This window comes from Triturus cristatus, chromosome 5_1, assembly GCF_964204655.1.
Source record: "Triturus cristatus chromosome 5_1, aTriCri1.1, whole genome shotgun sequence".
Taxonomy (NCBI): domain Eukaryota; kingdom Metazoa; phylum Chordata; class Amphibia; order Caudata; family Salamandridae; genus Triturus; species Triturus cristatus.
The window spans coordinates 554,300,321-554,326,794 of NC_140587.1; the positions used below are offsets into that span (position 1 = coordinate 554,300,321).

The 26,474-nt window shown below is 45.9% G+C and overlaps 1 protein-coding gene across 3 annotated transcripts in view; it reads left to right on the forward strand.

Moving 5' to 3' along the window:
• TRPA1 (transient receptor potential cation channel subfamily A member 1) overlaps nucleotides 1–26,474 on the forward strand; it is a 1,005,076-nt gene that overhangs the window by 144,863 nt on the left and 833,739 nt on the right. For 2 of the 3 annotated variants that reach the window (XM_085605435.1, XM_085605437.1), the window contains exons 1-2: nucleotides 23,706–24,230; nucleotides 24,316–24,494. In XM_085605435.1, the coding sequence (XP_085461561.1) occupies nucleotides 24,372–24,494 (123 nt within the window). In that variant the 5' untranslated portion in view covers nucleotides 23,706–24,230; nucleotides 24,316–24,371. Of the gene's footprint in view, nucleotides 1–23,705; nucleotides 24,231–24,315; nucleotides 24,495–26,474 lie in introns of those variants that run through there. The other variant, XM_085605436.1, reaches the window with a different exon arrangement.

Consider the following 26,474-nt stretch of genomic DNA (forward strand, 5'->3'; position numbering starts at 1 on the left):
GCGCTGAGGCCCACAGTTACCTTGTGCCCACCTAAGAACTTTCCGTAACAAAGAGAACTTTACCGTATTCCTAAGAGTTGTGGCCCCATCAGTTTAATGTTACTGGGCCTTGTATTGAATCTGCTGAATCTACATAAAAGCTTATTTTTATATACTTCCTGGTTGGTGTCCATTTGTGGTGCATGCAAGGGGTTGACTGTATGTGTAATTGCACTTGCTTAACCGTGTACGCCTAAGACTTAGCCTAGGCTGCTCGCGCCATGCACCTAGAGGGTGAGCAGGGGTTATTCTGGGGAGTCATCCTTCGCCCTGACAAGAAGTAAAGGGTCCCTGCTTGTTGTGGGTACACACCTGCACCAACCAGAGCCCCCTCATTTCTAACAAGGACCTGGCTGCAAACCAGCCCTGCGGCCAAACCCACATTTTGCACCGCGCAAGTGTGTGCGCAGCGTAGGGTTGGTTGCCAGAATGGCGGTTGGCTGCCTCCAGGTAGGATGGCCACAGGCCAGGCCTTAATGCCAATTCCCTTTTGTGCGCGGCCAAAGCTGTGCACAGTTCACCCGTGTGTGGTGGGGGATTGGCTTCATATATGGTAATAAAATATTACTTTATGTTGAAAGAAAACCCTAGATATTCACAGAAAAGAAAACAATTAAACTAACATTATAATTACTTGACAAAATTATCTGTTTTTGTTAAAAAAAACTTAGAAATTCAAAATGTTATAAATGATGTCATAGAACATGTCATGAGTGATGTAATATGTGAGGTCATAAGCAGTGCATGTCAGAGGCGCAAGTTATATTTAGCTCTGCTAACTACTATAACTGGTGAATTTCTGTGTTTTTTTATAGTTCAAAACATTAATGTTCTCACTGAAATATTCACCTAACTATAACATTACTTTAACCTTTGGCTTTTTAGGTTAATTGCTGTTTTTATAAAACAAAATCAAATCTTTTTATCACTCCTAACTGTAATGGATAATGTTCCTATATATATATACATTCACATATTACCTACTGGCGGTCGCCAGTAGGTAGTTATAGTTAGGACCACGTTTCCATAGGAAAACCTCAACATTCTATTTTGAATAACTTTGGCGCCGGTCGACGAATCCTCGCGAATTTCTCAAAATAGGTGGGGCGCTACGCTCCGCTCCTACCCTGAAAGTCTCGGGGGGATTCGTCAAGCGGGGGCTGAGATAAAAGGGGGGTCCCAAAATGCGTTTTTCCCATGCATTTTTCCATAGGACCTTTAGAACGAGCTACAGCCCGAACGGCTGAACAGAATTACTAGAAATTTGGCAGAGAGGTAGTCCCTAGGTCAAGGAAGTGCCTTTTGTAGGTTTGGTGTAAATCTGTTCAGTAGATTCTGAGAAAATAGCCTTTAAATCAATATATATATCTGAGCCCGCTTACGGTACGCTTACCGTACGCTTACCGTACGCTTACCGTAAGCTTACGGTGGCGTGCGCGAGCGCGATTCTGATTGGCTCTTAGATCTTAGTAAACATTCGAATCGGCCGAAACCAGGAAGCGGCGTCCGCCATTTTGTCTCTCGCACTGAGTGTTGTTTATCAAACATGATTGCCAAAAACATGTTACGGGGCTGTTTTGACAACTCCCTCCCACATAGTCATGTTTAGGGAGTCCCCAAACATCCCCCAAGAGCAAAAACGGTTTTATTTTTTTTTCGGCAATTTCGCGGGGTACGCTTACCGTACGCTTACCGTACGCTTACCGTAAGCTTACCGTACGCTTACGGTAAAAAAATAAAAATAAAAAAAACACTATCCACACTTACCCCACCCCCTGTGCTTTTGGTGGCCGCAGGCCACCAAATGTGCAGGGCTTATTAATAGAGAAAAAAAACGTAATTTTGGCAACATGAAATTATAAAATCGAAATAAAAAAAACACTATCCACATTGACCTCACCCCCTGTGCTTTTGGTGGCCGAAGGCCACCAAATGTACAGGGCTTATTAAAGTTGATAAAAACCGTGCACGGAACGAACTGCGTTAAGTGGGCGCGCACGCCACAAATGGCGTAAAGTAACTTAGCATTTAAAAAACCGTACAAATTCACTGAAAAAACCATAGGTTTCACACACGTTATAGTTAGGAAATAGCATTTAAAAAACCTTGCTAATTCACTGAAAAAACCATAGGTTTCACACATGTTATAGTTAGCTGGACATTTTACTGATAAAAAACCAATGAAATTCCCCCGTTATAGTTACTGTAGGCAACTATAACTCACGCGACCGTAATCCTCTGCTGATGACATATGTGTCTTTATGAAAAAAAAATATTTGTAATATATGTATAGCTAAAATTTAATGGAAGAAGATATGGGCAAATAAGTGTCTAAATACAGTATTAGCATCAGCAGAGGATTGCGGTCGCGTGAGTTATAGTTGCCTACAGTAACTATAACGGGGGAATTTCATTGGTTTTTTATCAGTAAAATGTCCAGCTAACTATAACATGTGTGAAACCTATGGTTTTTTCAGTGTATAAATATAAATATGTACACATGTGTGTGTATGAATATATATATATATTCCGTCTCCAGCCAAAATAAAAAAAAATATTATATGGTAGGGAGGGACAATCTTGCTTAGGTTTCTATTGTCAAAGAAATGTTCCTTACTTCTAGGGACACTGTTGCTGCCACCATGGGACTCTAGTCCCAATTTCTTCCTTGCCTTCTGGAACTCTAGGGACTCTCTGTCAAGGGCCAACTGCTCTTTCCTGAGCCTAGGCCTAGCTTTCTCAAGTTCAAGCATTTGGTACTTACTATCCAAAGAGTTACCCCCTTTACTAGAAATGGAGGTCCCTACTGACTGTGTAAAAGTATTGGATTCTGCAGAGGAAGATTTAGATCTCCTTGGTCTACTCTGCACCTTCCCAGGAGGGTCAAAGGGGGCATCCTCTTGGTCCTATGTGTTCTCCTCAGGGAGGTCTGAATTGTCTAGGTGGGAGCCATCAGGCTCCCCCTGGTCAGGGTTAGTTTCTCAGTCAAAGAGGGGTCTCCCTCCTGTCCTGTCCTGTCCTGTCCTTATTCCCTGGCCTACCTACTCTGTCCTGTTCATCTGACCCAGGGGTTTTCCTCAAGTCATCTAATAGTAACACCTCTACCACCAGGTGTTGAGTGTTGGCCCTTCTCCCTGCCTTCAGCTTCCTAGATGCACACAGTGCTTTCAGTTCTGGGAACGTAATATCTAAAAGGCAGAGAGCCACTGGCATCTCCTTATATTAGACATACTAAGTGTGGTGGGGTGTTGCACCTACCTAACCTAGTGGGAATTAAACTCTCTTAGGTTGGAGAAAGGGTGTGCTAGACCCTTAACTTACCCAACCCAAAGTTCAGTAGAACTTACTATTCTACGCTTGAATTATATGTGCCTAGAACTAGTGTTTTTTCAGTTAAACAATACAATGATTTATCTGGTAAAACAATGTAGGCTTGAATCCCAACTGCTGCACATAAATGTGAGAAGCTGGCCTGGTATGATGTCCACTAATGTAAGTGGGCACCTTGCACCATTTCAGCCAACCCTTATGGTGATTTAGGAGGTCTCAGACAACCTTAGAAAGTTATCCAAGTGATAGATGTGGAGAGCAGCCTTCAGGCTTAGTCTTGAAGGACTGTAAAGCAGCTTCTTTTACCAGAATACAATCTTATAGTATAGATTACATTTTAAAAAACCACACAATCTATTTATAAAAATATGCATTTATTATACAGTGCTCTCTAGTACGTTCCAGTTTCTCCCAAATGGAGATACACACAAAGCACACAGTACTGTAGCAAAGAAATCACAGTAAATAGCACTAATACACAGTGGGCCCAAGAGGGGTATCAAACCATATGTTAAGAAAGTGGTATAAGAACCACAATTCGAGTCAGGACTATGTCAAGAGGTTGTAGAATCACTGGGGACCCAAGGGCCCACCCAAGGTAAGTAGACAGGGACCCCACGGAGGGTGCATGCAGTGTGAGAACATGACCATGGGTGCCGTACAACTCTACATGGAAGTTGCAGTTGGAATTTTTAAAGATTAGGGACCCTTCCCAGTGGACCCTGAAGAAACCCAGGGGAAGACAGAAGGTTGGAGATCCACCCCACCCATGGATACCATGATACCCAACTTACCTATCCCAGGGGTGCCGAGTGCATAGGTGTGAAGTGGCATCGGAAACAGCCGTCGAGCCCAATGGAGGACTTAAGGAAAGTGCCACTGATGGAAGAATAGAAAATGACCGTGGGAACCTCAACATGGATTCATGACAAAGAGTACCTGAAAGCAGAGGAGACAGAGTCTGGGTCACTTGAGAGTGACCAGGGTCTCGGAAGACGAATTCCCACCGATGTCGGGTGCTTCAGAGATGTCGATGACCTTGACTCTGCAGCTGTGATGACCAGGCGATCCTGAGGATGACCAGGAGCCGCATACGAATTGTCCCACAAAGGATGTCGAGTGGTGAGGGGTCGGTGTCTGGGGGGGCACCAACAAGCCTTGGCACAAGCAACCCATGCAGGAAGTAAAGAAATTGCAGGAGGAGGACCAGCAAGGTCCAGTAGACTCAATATAAGCAGGGAAGTCAGGACAAGCCCAGAGCAATCAGGGGAGCCCAAAGAAGACATATTTGACCCTCCACAGGACCCACAGGTCGAAGACACTGGAGTCATAGGAGAACCTCGTGCAGCTTTACAAAACAACAAGCCATGGAGCACACAGTGTGATGTGGGTGAAGATATTTGCAGGAGAAGTTGCCAGAGGTTGGGGCTATTTGTAGTCTAATACACTTGCTGCAGAATTGCCAACAAGCATTTGCACTTACAAAAGTGTGCGGTGCACAGGGGTTCGGGTTTTGCAGCCCCCACAAGGGATTCTGGCCTCAAACTGGGTGAGAGGGCAGCTCTGGCCTCAAGGGATGTAGAAACCCACCTCCTGTGTTGTTGAACACTTCGGAGTCCATAGGAGCTTTGGATCAGCAGACCGGTCAGCAGTGTTGTGGTACCTGTGAATGTAGGGGAGTGACTCCTTCACTCCAAGAGAGATTATCTTCAGGTGTCTTGGATGCTCCACAGGCCCTGCACGGATCCTGTATGGTGCACAGGCAAAGATGAGGCAGCAGACTGGAAGGGAGACGAAGTCAGGCCCAAACGAAGTCCAGAGAAGACCAGAGTGCCCAGACGGTAGAAGTGCAATGGTTTCAGTTCTGAATCTTGTCCATGACAAATCTAGGCACCTACACCCAGGTAAGTCCTTAAGTACCCTAAGGAAAGGGTTTGGAAGATTCAGGGGACCCGATAGGGGGGAGGTTACTCCCATGTCTTTTGTCCAGTTTCACGCCAGAGCGGGAGCCAACAGCTCCCAGGGCTGGTTTAAACTGGACCATGCACAAGGACACCAAATTTGCCCCTCATGCAGACTTTCAGGTGCTGGCAAGTGCACCCACCCAGCCCTAATACACTAAATCATGTCTGGGAGGTGGTCACACCTCCCTGTGGCAGGATGCTTAATGTTCTGCCTTCCCTTGCACAAGCTTGGCTCAGCAGCAGGAAGGCTGAAATGTGTCTCTGGTCGGCAGCAACCATTTTGTGTTGTCCGGGACTAGAAGGCTGGTACTGGGAATATTGAAAGCCTAACGGAGGGCTCTCCCAGTGGGTGGAATCATACCTCCCACAACGGTAATGGTGTGGGAGTATGATTCTAACATGTTTGACAACAAACACAATAGGATTTGTTGCAGCTGATTTTGAGATGGTCATCGTGCAGTCACGCGATGCCCCTCCATATAGTATATGGCTGCTTCACTGACAACCCGGGAGAATGGACTCCGTAGACTGCAGGGGTGTCCTGCTCATGAAGGGGCACCCTCTCACTTAGAACCAAACACCCTGCCCTCAGGATTGTAAAGGCCTGCTAGAGGGGTCACTTATAGGTTTTACGTGCAGTGACCCTTAGCTATAGTGAACCTATATCTTTTGTAAGTGGTGCATGCACCAACTTACACAGGCTGCAATGATAGTTCCATTTTGAATGGTCTCTCATGGGTGGTCTAATACATGCGGCAGTCCATTGGAGACCTCTGTGGTACCTATGCCCTGGGTACATGGGTACCATATACTAGGGACTGAAAAGGGTACCCCAGTATCCAATCTGGGATTGTACCTAGGTACTAACCCAACAGCTTAGGGAGAAAGGAGATAGACTGGGGTCCTGATTAGCAGGATCCCAGTTGGACTAGTCAAAAACAGTGTCACATCAAACAAACAGTGGGGGTAACCATAAGAGGCACATCCTGCTTTTCTACATATATATATACAGGCAACCTGCAATCTCTTCCAAAATCCAAACCAGATTGCTTTTCCACACGGGGAGCTGCATGTCAGCAGCTCCCCGTGTGGATAAGCAATGCCGGCTCCCGGGGACCCTCAGGATTCAAGGGAACTTTATCCCCCAACTTAAAATGCGCCACGGGGCACGTTTGCACAGTGGTGAAGGGAGGGGGCGGGGCCTGAGGTGACATGTGTGCAAACACGCCCTGTGGCACGTTTTAAGTTGGGGAATTAATTCCCCTTCAATCCTGAGGGCCCCTGGGGGCAACTAGGCCTCCAGGTACCTCCAGTGCACCACAGGCCTGCGTTGCAGAGAGGTGGTCTGGGCCACGCCTCTTTTTACGCCTCTCTGCAACACAGCTCTGTGGCGCTTACTGGAGGTACCTAGTGGGCTAGTTGGACCCCAGGGACCCTCAGGATTCAAGGGGACTTAAACTCCCAACTTAAAACGTGCCATGGGGCGCGTTTACACAGTGGTGAAGGGAGGGGGCGGGGCCTGAGGTGACGTGTGCAAACATGCCCTGTGGTGAGTTTTCAGTTGTGGAATGAATTCCCCTTCAATCCTGCAGAGGTGGTCCAGGCAAAGCCCCTTTTTACACTTCTAAGCAAAGCAGCTCTCTGGCACTAACTGGAGGTACCTGGTGGGCTAGTTTGACCCAAGGGACCTTCAGGATTCGAGGGGACTTAATCCCTCAACTTAAAACGTGCCATGGGGTGTGTTTAAACAGTGGATAAGTGAGGGGGCGGGGCCTCAGGTGACGTGTGCAAACACGTCCAGTGGTGCACTTTAAGTTGTGGAATTAATTCTCCTTCAATCCTGAGGGCCCCTGGGGGGAAACTAGCCCACCAGGTGCTTCCAGTAAGTGCCACTGCGCAGTGTTGCAGAGAGGTGGTCCAGACCATGCTCCTTTTTACACCTCTCTGCAACGCAGCTCTGTGGCGCTTAGTGGAGTTACCTGGTGGGCTAGTTGGACCCCAGGGACCCTCAGGATTCAAGGGGACGTTATCCCCCAACTTAAGACATACCACAGGGCGTGTTTGCACACGTCACCTCAGGCCTCCCCCTCCCTTCACCACTGTGCAAACACGCCTCGTGGCACGTTTTAAGAGGTAGTTTTAATCCCCCTGCCCTATTATGTACTAGGGCTTTACAGAGGAGGTCATGCTAATCACAGGGGTACCCCAACGCATAGTGTTCCTGTAGTCTTGTGGAGGGGGTTGGCGCCCCTTAGATCCCTCCCATTTAGGTAGCCATAGATTAGGTTATTGCTATACCACACTTTATTGCAGACAAAGTTTACAGGGGATACACAGTTCACCAGACTTAAGGAATTGTAGCACCACTGTCCCACTTCATCCACATCTGTCTTCTCTGAGTCTTCCTGGGTGGGATTCGCTTCTCCTGGTGTGTTGTTTGTGGCAAGGATTAGGCCGTTGGCCTGTGATGTCAAACAGGAACAAGCGGGGGGTTTGTGCAAGCCTTCACCCGTGTCTTGACTGTGAGGTGCCTATGGTGAGAGAGCCAGGTGACTGTGTTAAGTGCCGCTCTTTAATCCTGTCCACCAGCCCTTAAAAGAAAAGAAACGTGCTAATGGCACTTGCCTGTAACCTTGACCCTCTGGGGTCGTGGTGAAGGGAGATCCAGCCTCCTCACTCACCTCTGGAGTACTGGTCTTGATTGCAGTGTCCTGAGAGCGCCCTTCTGGACAGCTGGTGGTTTCCTCCTCCTCCCACTCTCCTGGGGCCGATTGCTCCCCGACGTCGCTGTTCTTCACCTTGTTGCTTCCTCTGTTCTCCGCCTCGCTGCTTCCTCCATTTTCCGCTTTGCTGCTTCCTCCGTTTTCCACCTCTATTCGCCAAACGCCGGAGTCTTTTCCAGGCATTTCTCTATCTTCCCACTTGCCAGCCGCGTCCTCGTTGGGGTGTGTGTCAGTGACTAGAACGCTGCCCTCACTTCCGGTTTGGCCGAGCACCGCCACCATCTTGAAAGTCCCGGGTGTGGCGGTGTCTTCCTCACAGTTCCCTAGTGTATGTAGGTGTTTTCACTGTATTGTAAGTGTCTTTTAGCATAGCACTGGCTCTAGGCCTGGTTAGTCAGAGTCAGTTACCACCAGTACCCGTCTGAAAAAGTTGTTGGCACAGGATGATTTTGCAACAAGGCCTCTTTCTGCTCCTCTGTTGGTTCTTTCTGCACGTCTTACTTCTTCCTGCAATTTTCTTCGTCTTTGTGTAATTCTGTTGCCTCTTTCTGTATTTATTTTTTCTTCTTTCTGTGTGTTTTTTCTTCTTTCTTCACATGTCCTACCTCTGTAGGCATAGTTGGAAACTAGCATTTAAAAAACCTTTGAAATTCAATGAAAAAACCATAGGTTTCAGGCACGTTATAGTTAGAAATTAGCATTTAAAAAACCTTAGAAATTCGCTGAAAAAACCATAGGTTTTAGGGAAAGTTATAGTTAGTTGGACATTTCACTCGTACAAGACCATAGAAATTCCCCCGTTATAGTTAGTTCAGCTAACTATAATTCGTGCCCCAGCAATGCACTGCTGATGACTTCACATAGTACATCACTCATGACATGGTCAGTGACATCACTCATGACATCACTGATGACATCTCAAATGACATCACTGATGACATCACTGATGACATCATCCATGTGATAAATTGATGGATGCATCTTCTCACACCCTAATATAACCTTTGATACACCCACTCTAAATTACAGACTGCCATTCTCATAACCATAGACACTCCAACACCAATAACTACATACCCACTCACTGATTCTTAGGTTTACACACACATCAACTCACTCACCCGTACCGTCACTCATACTTATGGTCACTCAGTACAGAACTATCATATGCACTCATACGCCTATATAGAAACTCACACACCGCCACTCTTCCATAGAGGTACTCACACACCTAGTCAGTCATGCAAATAATTAATTACACTGCCATTTACTCACCTATACAGTTATACACACACCAGCTCACTTACTCATACAAATACTAGCACATACGTACGCTCTTATACAATCACTGATACAAGCACAGTCTCATCCATACAGCCACTCTCACAATCACACACTCTCACTTATAGCCATTTATATACTCCAACACACATATATACTGCCTTTCACATATGTAGTTACTAACACATATACAACTGAGATATACATTCACTCACTAACACACCCTTACACACACTCACCCAGCCATACAGTCCATCACAGATGCACTCTTGAAACCATACACCCAGTGACTCACCCACTCACACATCTATGTACAGAGTCACACACACCCCACCCACACAAACACTCAGGCCACCATACAGATACTCCCATAATCACACACTCTCACTTATAGCGATTTATATACTCTAACACCACATGTACTGCCGTTCACATATGTAGCTAGTCACACATGTATTGCTGAGATATACATTCACTCACTAACACACCCATATACACACTCACCACCCATACCGTCCATCACAGATGCACTCTTGAAACCATGCACCCAGTGAATCACCCACTCACACATCTATGCACAGAGTCACACACACCCCACCCACACAAACACTCAGGCACAGATACAGATAGTCAGACAACCAATCAATAACCCATATAGACACTCATGTAGCTATTCGTAAACCCATGCAGCCGTTTACACACCAACAGACAGACGGATACAGACTTTCACACAGTTTACTCACTAACCCATGTATTCAGTAAGATAAGTTTAATCACTCACTTATAGAGTCAGTCACGCACCTACTAAATCATCCATTAAGACACTTATGCACCCACTCATTCTTCAATATGCCTTTCCCTATATATATTAAACATATCTAAACTTTACAGAAACACACAGTCACTGGATGATGTCATCAGTGATGTCATCAGTGATGTCATTTGAGATATCATGAGTGATGTCACTGACCATGTCATGAGTGATGTAATATGTGACGTCATCAGCAGTGCATTGTGAGGGCGCGAGTTATAGTTAGCTGAACTAACTATAACGGCTGAATTTCTCTGGTTTTATGCGAGTGAAATGTCCAACTTACTATAACATCCCTGAAACCTGTGTAGTTTTCAGTGAATTTCTAAGGTTTTTTAAATGCTAATTTCTAATTATAACGTCCCTGAAACCTATGGTTTTTTCAGTGAATTTCAAAGGTTTTTTAAATGCTAATTTCTACCTTTAACGTACCTGAAACCAGTGTTTTTTTCTGTGAATTTCAAACGTTTTTCAAATGCTAATTTCTAACTATGCCTACAGAGGTAGGACATGTGCAGAAAGAGGAAGAAAGGCGCAGAAGGAAGCAAGAGAAATGCAGAAAGAGGCAACAGAAGTCCAGAAAGACAAAGCAAGGTGCAGAAAGAAGCAAGAGCTGTGTACAAGGAACCAACAGAGGAGCAGAAAGAGGCCTTGTTGCAAAGTCATCCTGTGCCCCCAACTTTTTGCTGATGGGTACTGGTGGTAACTGGCTGACTAGCCAGGCCTAGAGCCAGTTCTATGCTAAAAGACACTTAGAATACACTGAAAACACCTACATACACTAAGGAACACTATGCATTGGGGTGCCCCTATGATTGGCATGTCCTCCTCTGTAAGGCCCTTGTACATAATAGGGCAGGGGGATTAAAACTACCTCTAAGTTAGAGGTGCAGAAAGATGCTTCTTTAAGTAGTAGTCACATTTGCAGAGTGGTGGAGAAAGGGTGCTGGGCCTCCGACCAGCGCTCAGGAATTACCCTGCATGGGACTTAGAGGAGGTACCAAGAGGGCTTCTTGGCCCCCAAAGTCCCTCAGGAGTAAATTGGACTTCATCCCCATCCCGTAGTCTGCCAGGAGGTGCATTTGCAGAGTGGTGGATAAAGAGGGGCATGTCCTCCTTAGACGTCTTAGCAATCCCACTATGTGGGACATACTTAAGGTAACATCAGGTGCAGTTGGCCCCCAACAATAACCTTGGGGGCCAACTACCCCTCCTATTACCCCCAGTAAGTCCCACAGAGCAGGATTGCTAAGTTCTCATAGCAGGCCATGCCCCCTTTGCCTACCACTCTGCAAATGCGCTCCCTGGTGCACTCTTGGATGGTGATTGAAGTCCCCTTCGCTGCTGGGGATCCATTAGGGGCCAACTAGCCTACACCTTACCTCCAGTAAGCCCCACACGGTGGGATTGCTGAGAGGTGGACAAAGGCTATGCCCCCTTTCTCCACCACTCTGCCAACACGCCTCTATGTGCATTTTAAGTTGGGGTATTAAGTCCCCTTCATTCCTGAGGGTCCCTGGGGGCCAACTAACCCACCAGGTACCTCCAGTAAGCACCATACATCTGGATTGCTGAGAGTGGTCTGAGGCCACACACCCTTTTTACACCACTCTGCAAACACGGCTTCTGGCACACTGCTGCTTGGGGGATGAAGTCGACTTGTGTCCTGAGGTCCTCAGGACACAAGAGGACTTAATCACCCCACCAGCAGAGCGCCAAGAGGCGTGTTTGCAGAGTGGTGTAAAAAGGGGTGTGGTCTCGGACCACCTCTCTGCAAACCAGCTATGTGGCGCATACTGGAGGTGCCTGGTGGGCTAGTTGGTCCCCCGGGACCCTCAGTATTCATGGGGATTTAATTACCCATCTTAGAACATGCCAGAGGGTGCATTTGCAGAGTGGTGCAGGGAGGGTGCAGGGCCTCCAGCTTGATGCCGGCTTTTTTTGTACATTTTATTTAGAAGGGGGGCCCCATCCCCCAGGGCCTGAGCCATTCTATTTTTTTAAAAAGGGAAGGGGGCCACGTGGCCCCCCTACAGAGTCCAATTTCAACCCCGGGGACCCCATACTCTCCTTTATTTTTATATAATTAAAGGAAAGGGGGCGGCGTGGCCCCCTTCCCTGGGCCACTTTTGGCCCCGGGATCCCATCCCCATTGGCCATTAATTATTTTATTTTCGAGGGGGGGAAGGGGGCCGCATGGCCCCCCTCCTGGGCCACTCCTAGATCCGGTGACCCCAATGCCTCGGGACCGGCTCTTTGCATTGGGGACTATGGGGGGATTCCCAATGCCCCAACATTCCCACTGGTTCCCCACCTCCTGCGGGAGCCGACATTGCTTTTGAGCAAGGGGAGCTGCTGACATGCTGCATTTTTGTCAAATTTGGTGTAATTCTGTTCAGCAGTTCGGGCTGAAGCCGTGTCTAAAGTTCCTATGGAAATTAACATGGGGAAAATGCATTTTGGGGCCACCCTTTTTTCTCAGCGCCCGCTTCATGAATCACCCTGAAACTTACAAGGCAGGAGCTGACTGTAGCGGGCCATTAGTTTTGAAAATTTCGCGAAGATTTGTCACCCGGTGCCAAAGGTATTGGCAAATCAAAAAACGCTTTTCCTATGGGGAATACATTCTAACTATAACTACCTGCTGGAGACCGCAAGTAGGATATATAAATATATATATATATATATATATATATATATATTAAGCGGGCTCGAGATGTGGCCTGAATCGGCTGCATCATTACATCGGGATCTACGCTCGAGGCGACAGCTTTGAATAAGAGCAGCAGAGGTGAGCAGGACTTTCAACAACCCACTGTGGATTTTATAGACTTTATCACTGCACTTCACCGAGCACTCACATGAGGAATACTCACTCCTACACTACCAGGTCCAGAATGCCAAAGGTTTTGGCTCCGCCCACTGAGGCTGCCCTGGGAATCAAAAGACGCGTAAGAGCAGCTGTGTGATGATGGCAGACCTGAGCCACTGAGGAAGGGAACAAGGGTTCCTGAAACGCGTATGGCAATGAACTTTGCTTGAAACTAATGCCCTTTGTCTGCCGAAGCTGTCATCAATAAAGATCGAGAAATACATCGTACCAGTGGCTTGACTCATGGGGGCAACTCTTCGGTGTTTGATATTAGCGGCTGTTCCCAGCCACGAGTTTAGCCCACCGCATGTAACCGGCCTCGAGATGTGGCCTGAATCGGCTGCATCATTACATCGGGATCTACGCTCGAGGTGACAGCTTTGAATAAGAGCAGCAGAGGTGAGCAGGACTTTCAACAACCCACTGTGGATTTTATAGACTTTATCACTGCACTTCACCGAGCACTCACATGAGGAATACTCACTCCTACACTACCAGGTCCAGAATGCCAAAGGTTTTGGCTCCGCCCACTGAGGCTGCCCTGGGAATCAAAAGACGCGTAGGAGCAGCTGTGTGATGATTGCAGACCTGAGCCACTGAGGAAGGGAACAAGGGTTCCTGAAACGCGTATGGCAATGAACTTTGCTTGAAACTAATGCCCTTTGTCTGCCGAAGCTGTCATCAATTAAGATCGAGAAATACATCGTACCAGTGGCTTGACTCATGGGGGCAACTCTTCGGTGTTTGATATTAGCGGCTGTTCCCAGCCACGAGTTTAGCCCACCGCATGTAACCGGCCTCGAGATGTGGCCTGAATCGGCTGCATCATTACATCGGGATCTACGCTCGAGGTGACAGCTTTGAATAAGAGCAGCAGAGGTGAGCAGGACTTTCAACAACCCACTGTGGATTTTATAGACTTTATCACTGCACTTCACCGAGCACTCACATGAGGAATACTCACTCCTACACTACCAGGTCCAGAATGCCAAAGGTTTTGGCTCCGCCCACTGAGGCTGCCCTGGGAATCAAAAGACGCGTAGGAGCAGCTGTGTGATGATTGCAGACCTGAGCCACTGAGGAAGGGAACAAGGGTTCCTGAAACGCGTATGGCAATGAACTTTGCTTGAAACTAATGCCCTTTGTCTGCCGAAGCTGTCATCAATAAAGATCGAGAAATACATCGTACCTGAGGCTTGACTTATGGGGGCAACTCTTCGGTGTTTGATATTAGCGGCTGTGCCCAGCCGCGAGTTTAGCCCACCGCATTTAAGCGGGCTCGAGATGTGGCCTGAATCGGCTGCATCATTACATCGGGATCTACGCTTGAGGTGACAGCTTTGAATAAGAGCAGCAGAGGTGAGCAGGACTTTCAACAACCCACTGTGGATTTTATAGACTTTATCACTGCACTTCACCGAGCACTCACATGAGGAATACTCACTCCTACACTACCAGGTCCAGAATGCCAAAGGTTTTGGCTCCGCCCACTGAGGCTCTCCTGGGAATCAAAAGACGCGTAGGAGCAGCTGTGTGATGATTGCAGACCTGAGCCACTGAGGAAGGGAACAAGGGTTCCTGAAACGCGTATGGCAATGAACTTTGCTTGAAACTAATGCCCTTTGTCTGCTGAAGCTGTCATCAATAAAGATCGAGAAATACATCGTACCTGTGGCTTGACTCATGGGGGCAACTCTTCGGTGTTTGATATATATATATATATATATATATATTATCTACTGGCGGTCGCCAGTAGATAGTTATAGTTAGGACCGTGTTTCCATAGGAAATCTCAAAATTCTATTTTGAATAACTTTGGCGCCGGTTGACGAATCTTCGCGAAATTCTCAAAACTAATGGGGCGCTCTGCTCAGCTCCTACCCTGAAAGTCTCGGGGGGATTCGTCAAGCTGGGGCCGAGAAAAAAGGGGGGGCCCAAAACGCATTTTCCCCATGCATTTTGACATAGGACCTTTAGTCGAAGGTACAGCCCGAACGGCTGAACAGAATTACTTGAAATTTGGCAGAGAGGTAGTCCTCAGGTCAGGGATGTGCCTTTTGCATATATGGAGTCAATCTGTTCAGTAGTTCCTGAGAAAATTGCAGTTAAAAGCACATACATATCTATAGCCATGCACCGTGCACGCACCGTGCGCGCACCCTAACGTGCGCGAGCGTAATTCTGATTAGTTGTCGAAATCAGGAAGTGTCGGCCGCCATTTTGTTTGTTTTCAGTGCGAGAGTGGAAAAGGAAGGTGGCGAACGTGAAAAGGGGGCAGGGTAGAGAGTTCCTGACCCCCTAGCCTTGGTCAGGGGGTCCCTGAAGGACCCCGAAGGCAGAAAAAAAATTTACATTTTTTTTTTTAAATCATGGGGTGTGCGCACGCACGGTGAAAAACCATAAAAAAAAATAATAATAATTTGAAAAATGAATATATAAAAAAAATTATAATACATACATAACTTAGCATTTAAAAAACCGTACAAATTCACTGAAAGAACCATAGGTGAATCATGAGTGATGCCACTGACCCTGTCATGAGTGATGTAATATGTGACATAATGAGCAGAGGATTGCGGGCGCGCGAGTTATAGTTATCTCAACTAACTATAACGGGGGACTTTCATTGTTTTTTTACGAGTGAAATATAAATATCCACCTAACTATAACATGTGTGAAACCTATGGTTTTTTAAGTGAATTATATATATATATATATATATATAATATATATATATATATATATATATATATATATATATCAATTCCTCATTTCGCAACACCAGCCGGTGTGGCTACAAGACACGGACACAGGTATGCTGGTACAAGTATTTTGCTCAGTTTATTTCCACTCAAACTTCAATCCGGTTCTGACGCGTTTCGACCGACACAGCGGTCTTGATCACATGGTTTACACGAACAGAACGTGGTGCTTTTAAATCAAATGTGTGACACCTTACGTATAGACATGAAAAAAATACTTTACGTATAGGCATAGAAAAAATACTATCGCTTTGTTGAGATTCTCTCTCATAAGAATATACAAGGATAAATCCTGTACTCTATTATAAATGACAATTTCCAGAAATGTACTATTACAATGAATGTATCCATATACAATGAAAAAAGGTAAAAACAAGGTAGTTTGCTCAAATGCGCAATACTAGTTGGTATACTAAGCTGAATGGGGAGATGGACATAGGAAAAACTTCAATTTCCAATGATGTGCAAAATACGCAATATATGTGCAAAAATACGCAAGATGGAAATATATGTGCAAATACAGCAAGATGTGCAAATCTGCTAAAGAAAATGTGCAAATCTGGCAATCTATATATTTAAATGTGCAAATACGGCTCAATATACATAACCCCCATATGATGTGCAGAATATGCAAAGCATATATTATAAACCAACATTATATCCTAAATGCATTATACATGGAACAATTCTAAAATAAGTCTGGAAAAATAGGAAAAAACCCTATACTCTTATACTTAATGTCTAGTAGAATCACAAAAAGATGGCACACAGACAATACTGTAAAAGCACAACTAAAAACACATAATGTGTGAATATGTGTAGGCCGCGAGGAAGCTTATAGATTAAAATACCCGTAATATCTACTCATAAAACTAAACTCCGGTGCACGGGAAAGATATGAGATGTCAAAGTTACTCCTCTCACATCTTCATGACTATAGAAAACTCATAGTGATGTAACTGTACATACAAATATTGGTAGACCAAAGGGAAACAGAGAGAGGACCCATATGTGCACATTATGCTGATGAACCCACAAATTTGCAATACTCAATACTGATCTTAAAATCTCATAAAAAATGGTGCAAATCTTCCCCATTGTTCAAACCTCCTGGTATACGGGTGTCTAGCTCCAGTATATATTTACACTCCAATTGCCTAAGGGTTTTTTCACGATTGCCCCCTCTCTTTTGCTTAGGTACCGAATCTATAATAAAGTAGCTCAGACAGCTCAGATTGTTGTTATGGCAAGCTTTAAAATGTCTGACTACTGGGTACGCAGGATCGGAGTTGACTATAGCACGTAAGTGCTGCAGAATTCTATTGTAAGCTTGTAGCTTTGTACTGCCGACATATTGAAGTTTGCATGTACATTGCAATATATAAACCACATGATCAGTGCGACAGGTATAATGACCCTTCAAATATTTGGGCTTGTCGCTGAAAGGTGTCATATAGTGGTAGGTGTTGGTTCCAAACTTACAAGCTCTGCACGAGGAGCATTTAAAAAATCCTTTTGTGGGAGTAAGCCAGGTGCCTCCTACTGATACTTCCGGACTACTGGAGACCAGTTCGTCCCTCATAGAGAACGCACGTCTATATGTGACGGTAGGAGTATTGGGAAGTACTGTCTTTAGAGTGGGGTCAGTCAACACAATGGGCCACTCTTTACAGATTATTTTTTTAATGTTCCTGGCCTGTCTGCTGTAGGTTGTGATCAATCTCATTTCACTTTTGCTCGAATCGTTATCAGGAGCAGTACTGGTGACTGCTGGAGTTTCCTGATTCGCGGTATTTTTGACTACCAAAAGATCATCCCTATTTCTGAGATTTGCTTTAGTCATAGCTTTATTTAGACTAAGTTCCTCATATCCACGCGCTAACAGCCTATTCTTAGCATCCAACTGATGTTGGTCGCGCGCTGCAATAGTGCTACACGCTCTGTGGATACGCAGGAATTCCCCATATGGAATACTTTTTATAGTGTGTTGTGGGTGGAAACTCTCTGCGTGCAGTACCGTATTTCCTGATATACATATATTACCTACTTGTGGTCACCAGCAGGTAGTTATAGTTAATGCCAAGCTTTCCATAAAAAATCATTTTCGTTTTGCCAATAACTTTGGTGCTGCTAGATGGATCTTCACAAAATTTTCACAAAACTTCCCTTTCTTGGTTTAGCTTCTGTGTTGAATTTTCAGGGTGATCTGTCAAGTGGGACTGAGTAAAAAGGGGGGGGGGGGGCTCCCAAAACCCATGTTCTCTATGTAATGTTTATGGGGATTTTTCATTTTTTGAACACGACTACAGCCCGAACTGCTAAACGGAATTACACCAAATTTGGCAGAAAGCTAGATGTTGGTGCAGAAAGCATGCTTTTGTGATTTGGTGTAAATCAGTTTAGTAGTTTCAGAGATATTTAAGTTTAAACAATATACAGATCTGGGAGCCTAATAGCTTACTGAAATGCTACTGAAATGTGATTAGCTGCCAACACTTCAACAGGGAAGTGTTGGCAGCCATCTTGGGACTTGGTTGAATTGCGTCCCACAAAAAATGTTTTTTTAAATAAAATGGGACAGGGTAGAAACACCCTGAACCCCTAGGCCTCTTGGGGGGTCCCACTGGGACCCTGCAGCGCCAAACAAAAGCATATTTAAAAAAAATGTCAGTGGGATCCGTTGATCCAGCTGTAAATGTGAAAGAAATGAAGTGAGGTCCACTGCGCTTCGTTATTAATTGGCCCCCAGGTGGGCCAGGTCCCGGGGGCAGTGTACAAATAAATGAGGGGGCACATTAGCCCCACCTCCTGGGGCTTATTATGCTCTGGCACCACCACCTTCCTGGGGCTTCATTGAAATAATAGTGCGGGGTTGCCCTCATGGCAACCCCTGTGCACGGGGGACCACCACCTTCTCAGGGCAAAATGTGAATTTTAACATGGGTGGGCCCCCCAAGTCGCAGGGACAAGCAGTGCCACCACACCCCTGGGGCAAAAGAAAACATTAGTGTGGGAGAGCTACATGCCCTCTCGCACACCGGGGACTGCCACCTCTCCTGGCAACACTTTAAAATGAAATACAGGTGTAACCCGGGAACCACCACCTCCCTGGGGATGTGTAGTCCACTGGAGGGGGGCTGCACAGCCCCCTCCTGGAGCCCCAGATGGCCCTGGGGACCACCACCCCCCAGGGCCATCTCCAGCATGTCCCCCAGGGCCAGATCCAGGAATGTCCCCCTGAGCCCACTCTCGGGACATGGCAGTTTGCTATGGCTTGGCGGGAGCACAACTCCTACCAAGCCATAGTAAACACTGCTCCGCTTCTAGCAAGCAAGAGAAGAAAATGCTGTTGCTTACTGGAAGCAGAGCAGAATTGCTTCTACACACAGGGATCTGCATGTTAGGGGATGGGGTCTCCGGGGCCATGCGTCACCCCTCCCTTTTTTATTTAAAAACAATAAAATAACAGGCTCAAGGGGATGTGGTCCACGGGCCCAAACTAGGCATGGGAGGGGGCTGCGCGGCACCCCTCCCTTTTTTAATTAAAAAAAAAGGAGGCAGGGCCTGGCGGATGGGGTCTCCTGGGCTGCGAAAGGCTAGGGAGGGGGGCTGCACCTCTGATGACCTTTCAGCAATCCAGCTGTGTGGGTCTTACTGGAGGTAACAGGAGGGCTAGTTGGCCCTTCAAGAGCAAAGGGGACAAACAGTAGTGTGCAAGGAGGTGCGTTTGCAGAGTGGTGGAGGAAGAGGGCGTGGCCACCAAAAACCTCTCAGCAAACCCTCTGAGTGGGATTTACTGGAGGTAGCAGGAGGGATAGTTGGCCCCCAAGGACCCTCAATAGCCAATGGGACTTCATCCCCCTACTAGTAGTGTGCCAGAAGGCTTATTTGCAGAGTGATGAAGTAAGAGGGCATGGCCTTCGACAACCTCTCAGCAAATCTGCTGTGTGGGACTTACTGGAGGTAACAGGAGGGGTAATGTGCCCCCAAGCATGCTGAGAGACATAGTGCTTACAATTCAGTGAGCTCAAAATCCACCCACAGCATACCATTATTTATTTTCATTGTCATTCTCATTTGCAACCTTTCAATTGCTTAGCTCCCGTAAGCTCCCCTTCCTTTCTTGTGTTAGCTCCTCCTTCGAGCATGGAGCAAGAGCATGTGTTCTTCCTCTACATTTTGCAGAGCACTATTTTTTTTCTTTATTTAAAAGCTTGTGTGTAACTTCCTTGGACATGCAATGTGCTTCCTTACTTTTAACACAGGCGGTCTTCTTATTTATGTTGCTCTCACCGTATCTGCTGTCTCTATTTACACATTAGTTGCTTACACCTACAACTGTACTACCTTATGCCGCCCTAATCCACCCTGCTCCACTTTAAGTCACTTCACTCCATGCCACTCTACACCATCCTAATCTATGCCATTGTACTCTATGGCACTCTACACTACTCCACTCTACTCTACTCTATTCTTTTTTTTTTTTGCAGAGTTTTATATAGCGCAAACTTGACCCGAATCGGGTATCAGAGCGCTTTACATAGCACCAGTTGCATTACATGAGGACACATTCAATTTTTCAGGCACGGGGAGATTAAGTGATTTGACCAGAATCACAGGATGTTCAGTGTCATTGCCGAGACTCGAACCTGGTTCCCCAGATTCGAGGTCGATCACCCTAGCCGTTATTCCAACTCCTCTCCCCTATTCTACGCCTCTCTATTCTTTGCCACTCTACTCTATGCCATTCCATTCTATGCCACTCGAATTCTACTCTATGCCACTTTATTCTCCTCTACGCCCCCCACTCTACTTCACTTCACTCTATGCCACTCTACTCTACGTCACAATACTCCATGCCAGTGCTCTCTACTCTACACCACTCCACTTCACAGATACTACTCTACAGCACTCTATGGCACTTAATGCCACTCCTTTCTACTCTATGGCACTCCACTCTATGCCACTCCACTCCACTCCACTTTATGCCACTGCATTCTACGATACTCTACGCCACTGTACTATACACTCCACTCTATGCCACTCCGCCCTATGCCACTGCATTCTACAATACTCTACTCTGCATGATTGTACTATGCATCACGCTACTCTACGCCACCATACTCTTTGACACTCCCCTCTACTCTATGCCACTCTAATCTATATCACTTTACTCTTCTCTACACCACTCCACTTCACACAATGCTACTCTATGACACTCTAGTCTACCCCACACTACTGTAACCCCACACTACTCACCGCAACTCTACTCCACACAACTATCCACCACTTCACTCCACTCTACAGCACTCTACTCTATGCCACTCCACTCTACACCCCTCCATGTCACTCTATTCCATGCTCCTCTACTCCACTCCACCTCACTCTATGCCATTCTACTCTACACCACTCTCCTCTACACCACTTTACACCCCTTCCATCTACGCTCCTCTACACAGCTGCACTTGACTCCCCTCTACGCCACTCTACATCACTCAATGACACTCTACTCTATGCCACTCCACTCCACATTGTGTCAGTCTATGGCACTCTACGCCACTCCACTCTATGCCAATCCAATCTACGTCACTCCACTCTACTCTATGCCACTCCACTCTATTCCACGTCACTCTACGGCACTCTGCTCTACACCACTCTATGCCACTCTACAGCACTCCATGTGACTCCACACCACTCTACTCTATGCCACTCTACTTCATGGCGCTCTATCCTACACCACTCCACTGAACTCTATGCCACTCCACTGTATTCTGTGCCACTCTAATCTACTCCACTCCACTCTACACCACACCACTTGATGTCACTCCACTCTATGCCACTCTACTCGGCGCCACTCTACTCCATGCCACTGTTCCACTCTATACCACTCTAATCTATGTCACTCAACCCCACACAATGCCACTCTGCACCACTCCACTCTATGCCACTATACGCCATTCTACTCTATGCAATGCTACACCATTAAACACCACTCTACTCTATGCTACTCTACTCTACACCGCTCCACTCTACGCCACTCTGCATCACTCTGCTCCATGCTCCTCTGCTCCACCCCACATGACTCCACACCTCTCTACTCCTCACTATTCTACTCCACTTCACCACACTCTAGGCCACTCTACAATTCACCACTCTACTCTACGCCACTCTACTCTATGACACTCCACCCTATAGCAGTGCTGCTGTACAACATGGTTAATAGCTTTCACATAGGCGGAACCTATCAGCTTTGTCAGTGCTTGTTTGTGCAAGCTAACATGTTTACCTACCTGTGTCTATTGTGACAAAGGTCATCTCTCGTATTTTGAATAAAAGGAATCTGCACTGTTAATTTTTTCAAAAAATTCCAGAAATAAATTAATATTTTGGATTTAGAAGGTGGGACAAAGATTGGAGTTGAACAGGATAGCAAGATGAGTGAGTGGTCAACATTTTTTGGCCACTGAAGCAAAAGGCAATTTAAAATCTTGGATTTCCCACTTATTAACATTGTGAGATACTGACCAAATTAATGATATCTCCTTGAACCTTAGATTCCACGGTTTTCCAATATGTGTGCTCAGTAAAGCAAGCAACCCCAACCCTCCCTCTGCTACTAGACATGGGGTTAAGATCAATTGGCGACCAAGTTAGGCTTCGCCCTCTTCTTTTATGGGCAAGAATTTGGAGAGTCCCAGAGCTGTCTTGCTTTGCGGATGGCCTAACGGATGTACTGGAGTTGCCGGGTTGGTCCAAGATCCATTGGCTGAGAGAAGTTAAGCGTCTTCTCTTCAGCTTGGGTCTTGGCAATGCCTGGCTCAATAGAACTGCTCCCCCAATACCCGCGCTCAAGAAAATATATTGGAATTGGGTAGCCGATAGCAGATCTAGTAATTCTAAATTGTGTAGAACCTCCTTGGATTTCCTATTAATAAAAGATATACCCTTTTGTGAATCATATCTGGACATCGTTACAAAACGTTGTGATAGGGCACTGTATTTTCAGTTTAGGATAGGCCTACTCCCTGTCGGGGATCTTACCTCTAGGTGGAAGCACTTGACCCATACTACCTCCATGTGCCCATTTTGTGAGCACAGGATAGAGTCAATCCCGCACCTGTTTTTTGAATGTCCGGCCTACGTTCTTCCCCGTAATAGATGGTTAAAACCACTATGCAGAGATCTTGGGACAAGGCATTTTAAGGAGGCCTTACGCGTCTTAAAAAATGATCCACGCCCACTTTATGCCTGTGGCATAGCCAAGTTCCTGGGTTGGGCCTGGCGCATAAGATCATCTAGGCGTTCCTATCTTGTTTAATTTGTTCTTAAATGATTTTATCTAATTTATTGGGAATATTTTTATAATGAACTGTATGGTAATGTATTGGCGATTTTTATTGTTCTGTTGTTCTGTGCCAAATGTACTGCTTTTTAAGATATTTTTTATATCGAAATAAAGCCTATGATGATGATGATGATGTATTTAGCGGTATATGAAACAAATTAAAGTTACACAGGAAATCGAGAGCTTCATAAATATACTAACATCAGGATTCAACCAAGATATGTGTAGTTTACAGCTGAAAAAAAGACTTTACGATCCATGACTTTCAACGGACACAGTGTCGAACTGGTCACGAAAAGGTTGTGGAATATATGAGGCAATCAAAATTCGGAAAGGATGTTTCCAATTAAAAAGCAGACTTGTAGCTGGAATTCTCATGGTCCGAAAGGCAATTTAAAATCAAAACAAATCCATACATTCTTAAAGATGAAAAAGCGGATTATAATATGGAGTTGAGTAAAATTACAGAGGGCACTTGTGAGCAACTATAAAGCGAAATCAAACGTAGACTTGTGGCAACTCAGAAGGAGAGGGCGGGGCGTTTACAGACGCGCAGAGCAGGCAGCTCAGGTTACACAGGTTGGGCCAACATAGAAAGCGCCAGTGTAGAGCTGGAAGCGGGGCTCATTCACGGGAGCGAGTAGAGAGGAATTCTGGAAGTGTAAACACTTCACCGAGACAGAAAAAAAAAACAGAAAAAAAACGAGCTACATGCTTTGAAAGGAAAGAGCGCACACACTCCGAAGAGAGGTGACAATTCAAGAAACGAGCCCCAGAGGTCCTGTACTCTAAAGATGCTGAAAGAGGGGGGACCACTCGCCAGCGCGTGACTGACTCCTCCATCCTCCCAAGGCAGACTCAGGGAACACGTTGAGTAGACTCAGATGCGTGTTTCTCAGCATTACATCGCTTTCAAAATGCTCTGTGTACGTTGTAAACAATGTTCTCTTGGTTTGTGCGGGATTAGTTTTCTTCTGGTAGTGGCTCTCACCGGAACCCCCATGTAGGTGCAGGATGCGACCGTACTCCGGGGTAGATCCATTTACACTAGAGATAAACTCAAGCAGATGGCAAGCCTGCGTGTGGTGCCCGTGAAGATTAAAGTGAGATAAGACTTCATGTTGTGTACTCGCCTGGAGCCTGGTACCTGCATTTCTCAGGACACTTTCCTGCTTCTTTTCTCTCCAGGTGCCCGGGCGGAGCGGCGATTCAGCGACCGGAGGACGACAGCCACCGTGGCAAGCATGAGGAAGTCGATAAAAAGGATCTTCCACGCGGCGGAGGCGGTCAAGCGGGAAGAGATGTACCATGGGCTGGACATGGAGGTCGAGAGCTGCTCACCGACCCCCACCAAGACCGTATTTGAGGTATGTAGCTGTGTGTACAAGGAGCAGGGAGGTGCCAGTCAGCGGCTTCTGGCAGTGGTGAGCTGCCAGCACTATCAGAGCACGGAAGGCTGCAGCCGGCAGGGCACTGTATGCCCTGCAGGCTGTAGAACTTCAGCGCTGTCTGGTTTGGGAACAAACCGCACTCTTCTGCCCAGGGGAGTTTAGTTTCATTCCTGGACTGGGTGTACATTATGATAAAGTACAGCTTCCTGAAAGCTTACAATTGTTCAGGAGGGGGCGTTGGTTCCCACTGCAACTGTGCAACCAAATAATACTGGACCCTCAGCCCCAGGGTTGAATTGAACAAAGGTTTGGCAAAGTTCATGGACCTGGCTTGCATTATCAGTTCTGATTCAAAGATTAACAAAAACCTGCTGTATTGAAACACCAAACCAAAAAACACTTTCGGAATGCAATGCTGAAGAATGTAGTGCATGATGATTAAAAGTACTTTTGAGAACTAAGATGGAGCTAAATACCACTTAATGTATAGTGTAAAGAATTGATGATAATAAGTCTATTCTGCAGCATCAAGCCATACCTAAAAACAAGCATTTTTGCAAAGCAATCGGTTTCGCATTTGCGAGAGTTAGAGAGCTATTGGCGTTGCAAATGGCAATGTCTTTTACCCATGTGTTTTGGTTTGGAGTGGAATTATGTGGGTTGAATTGAAATTTTTAGTTGTGGAATTGTGTGGGATGGGATTGTGTGGTGTGCAGTGTATTTGTGTAGTGAATCTATGTGACATGGAGAATACTTAGGGTGAGAGCTGCATAGAACAGAGAAAGCAAAATAGAGAGGGGTAGGTAGTTTGTGCACTGAGCCGTGAACAAACTCCAGACAGAGTAGGAAGGGTGTGTGAGAAAGGGAGAAAGAAGGGTAGCGCAGGCCAGACGTTTAAAGAGTGTGCGCCCGTCTGCACAGAAGACACCCCAAGAAGAGGAGGAGAGCATTGGCTTGAGGTACGGAAAACTTGAAAAGATATGGGGAAGAAACTGTATTCAAAAACCTGAAGTGAACCACTATGGAAGAGGTGGGTGGGAAGAGTGTGTGCGAGAGAGAGGTGTGTGTGTGTGTGAGAGAGGGAACAGTGGGAGGGGCACACAGAAGGGGAGGCGAGAGGTGGACCAGGGCGCACACAGCAAGAGGAGGTACAGGAAGTTAGCATGTGTGAGCAGGCAGTATAGAGAGAAGTTAGGGAGTGTGAGGGAGGGATGAGAGAGCAGTAGAATTGTGAGATGAGAGGGAGGAGTGGGGGGTTCTGAGGAAGAGATGAGGGTGTTTGGGGGAGGGATAACAGGGTTGGTGGAAGTGTGATGTAGAGATGGGTTGTATTGGAATTGTTTGTTGTGGAATTATATGGTGTGGGATTGTGTGGTATGGAGTTGTGTAGTGGAAATATGTGGCATTGTGTGCTGTGGAATTATGTGGATAGTAATGAAATATTAACTGTTGTGGAATTATGTAGACTGAGATTGTGTTATGGAGTTAATTATTTAGGATGGCATTGGGTGTTGTGAAGTGGCATGTTGTGGAGTTGAAGTATGTGGTGTGCTGGTAAATTTTGTGGATTGATGGAGGTATGTGGTGAGTTGTGGTGTGTTGTGGAAGTGTGTTGTGTAGTTGGAATATGTAGTTTGGTGTAGAAATATGTGGTATGTTTTGGAAATATATGGATTTGAATTGTGTGGCGTGGAACTGTGTGGCTTTGAGTGAAATTATATTTATTGGAATTATGTGCCATGGTGTGTAGTGCATGTATGTGGATTGCTGATAGGTGGCATAAAGTATATTTATGTGGGGTGTTTTTATGTTGTATTGAGTTGAGTGTAATTATGTGGCACTGAGTGGTATTTTGTGGAGTCTAATTATGTTTTGTGGTGTATAATTCTGTGGTATTGAATTGTGAAGAATTATGTGCGATGGTTTGGAGTGGCGTTATGTGGCAGGTGTGAAAAT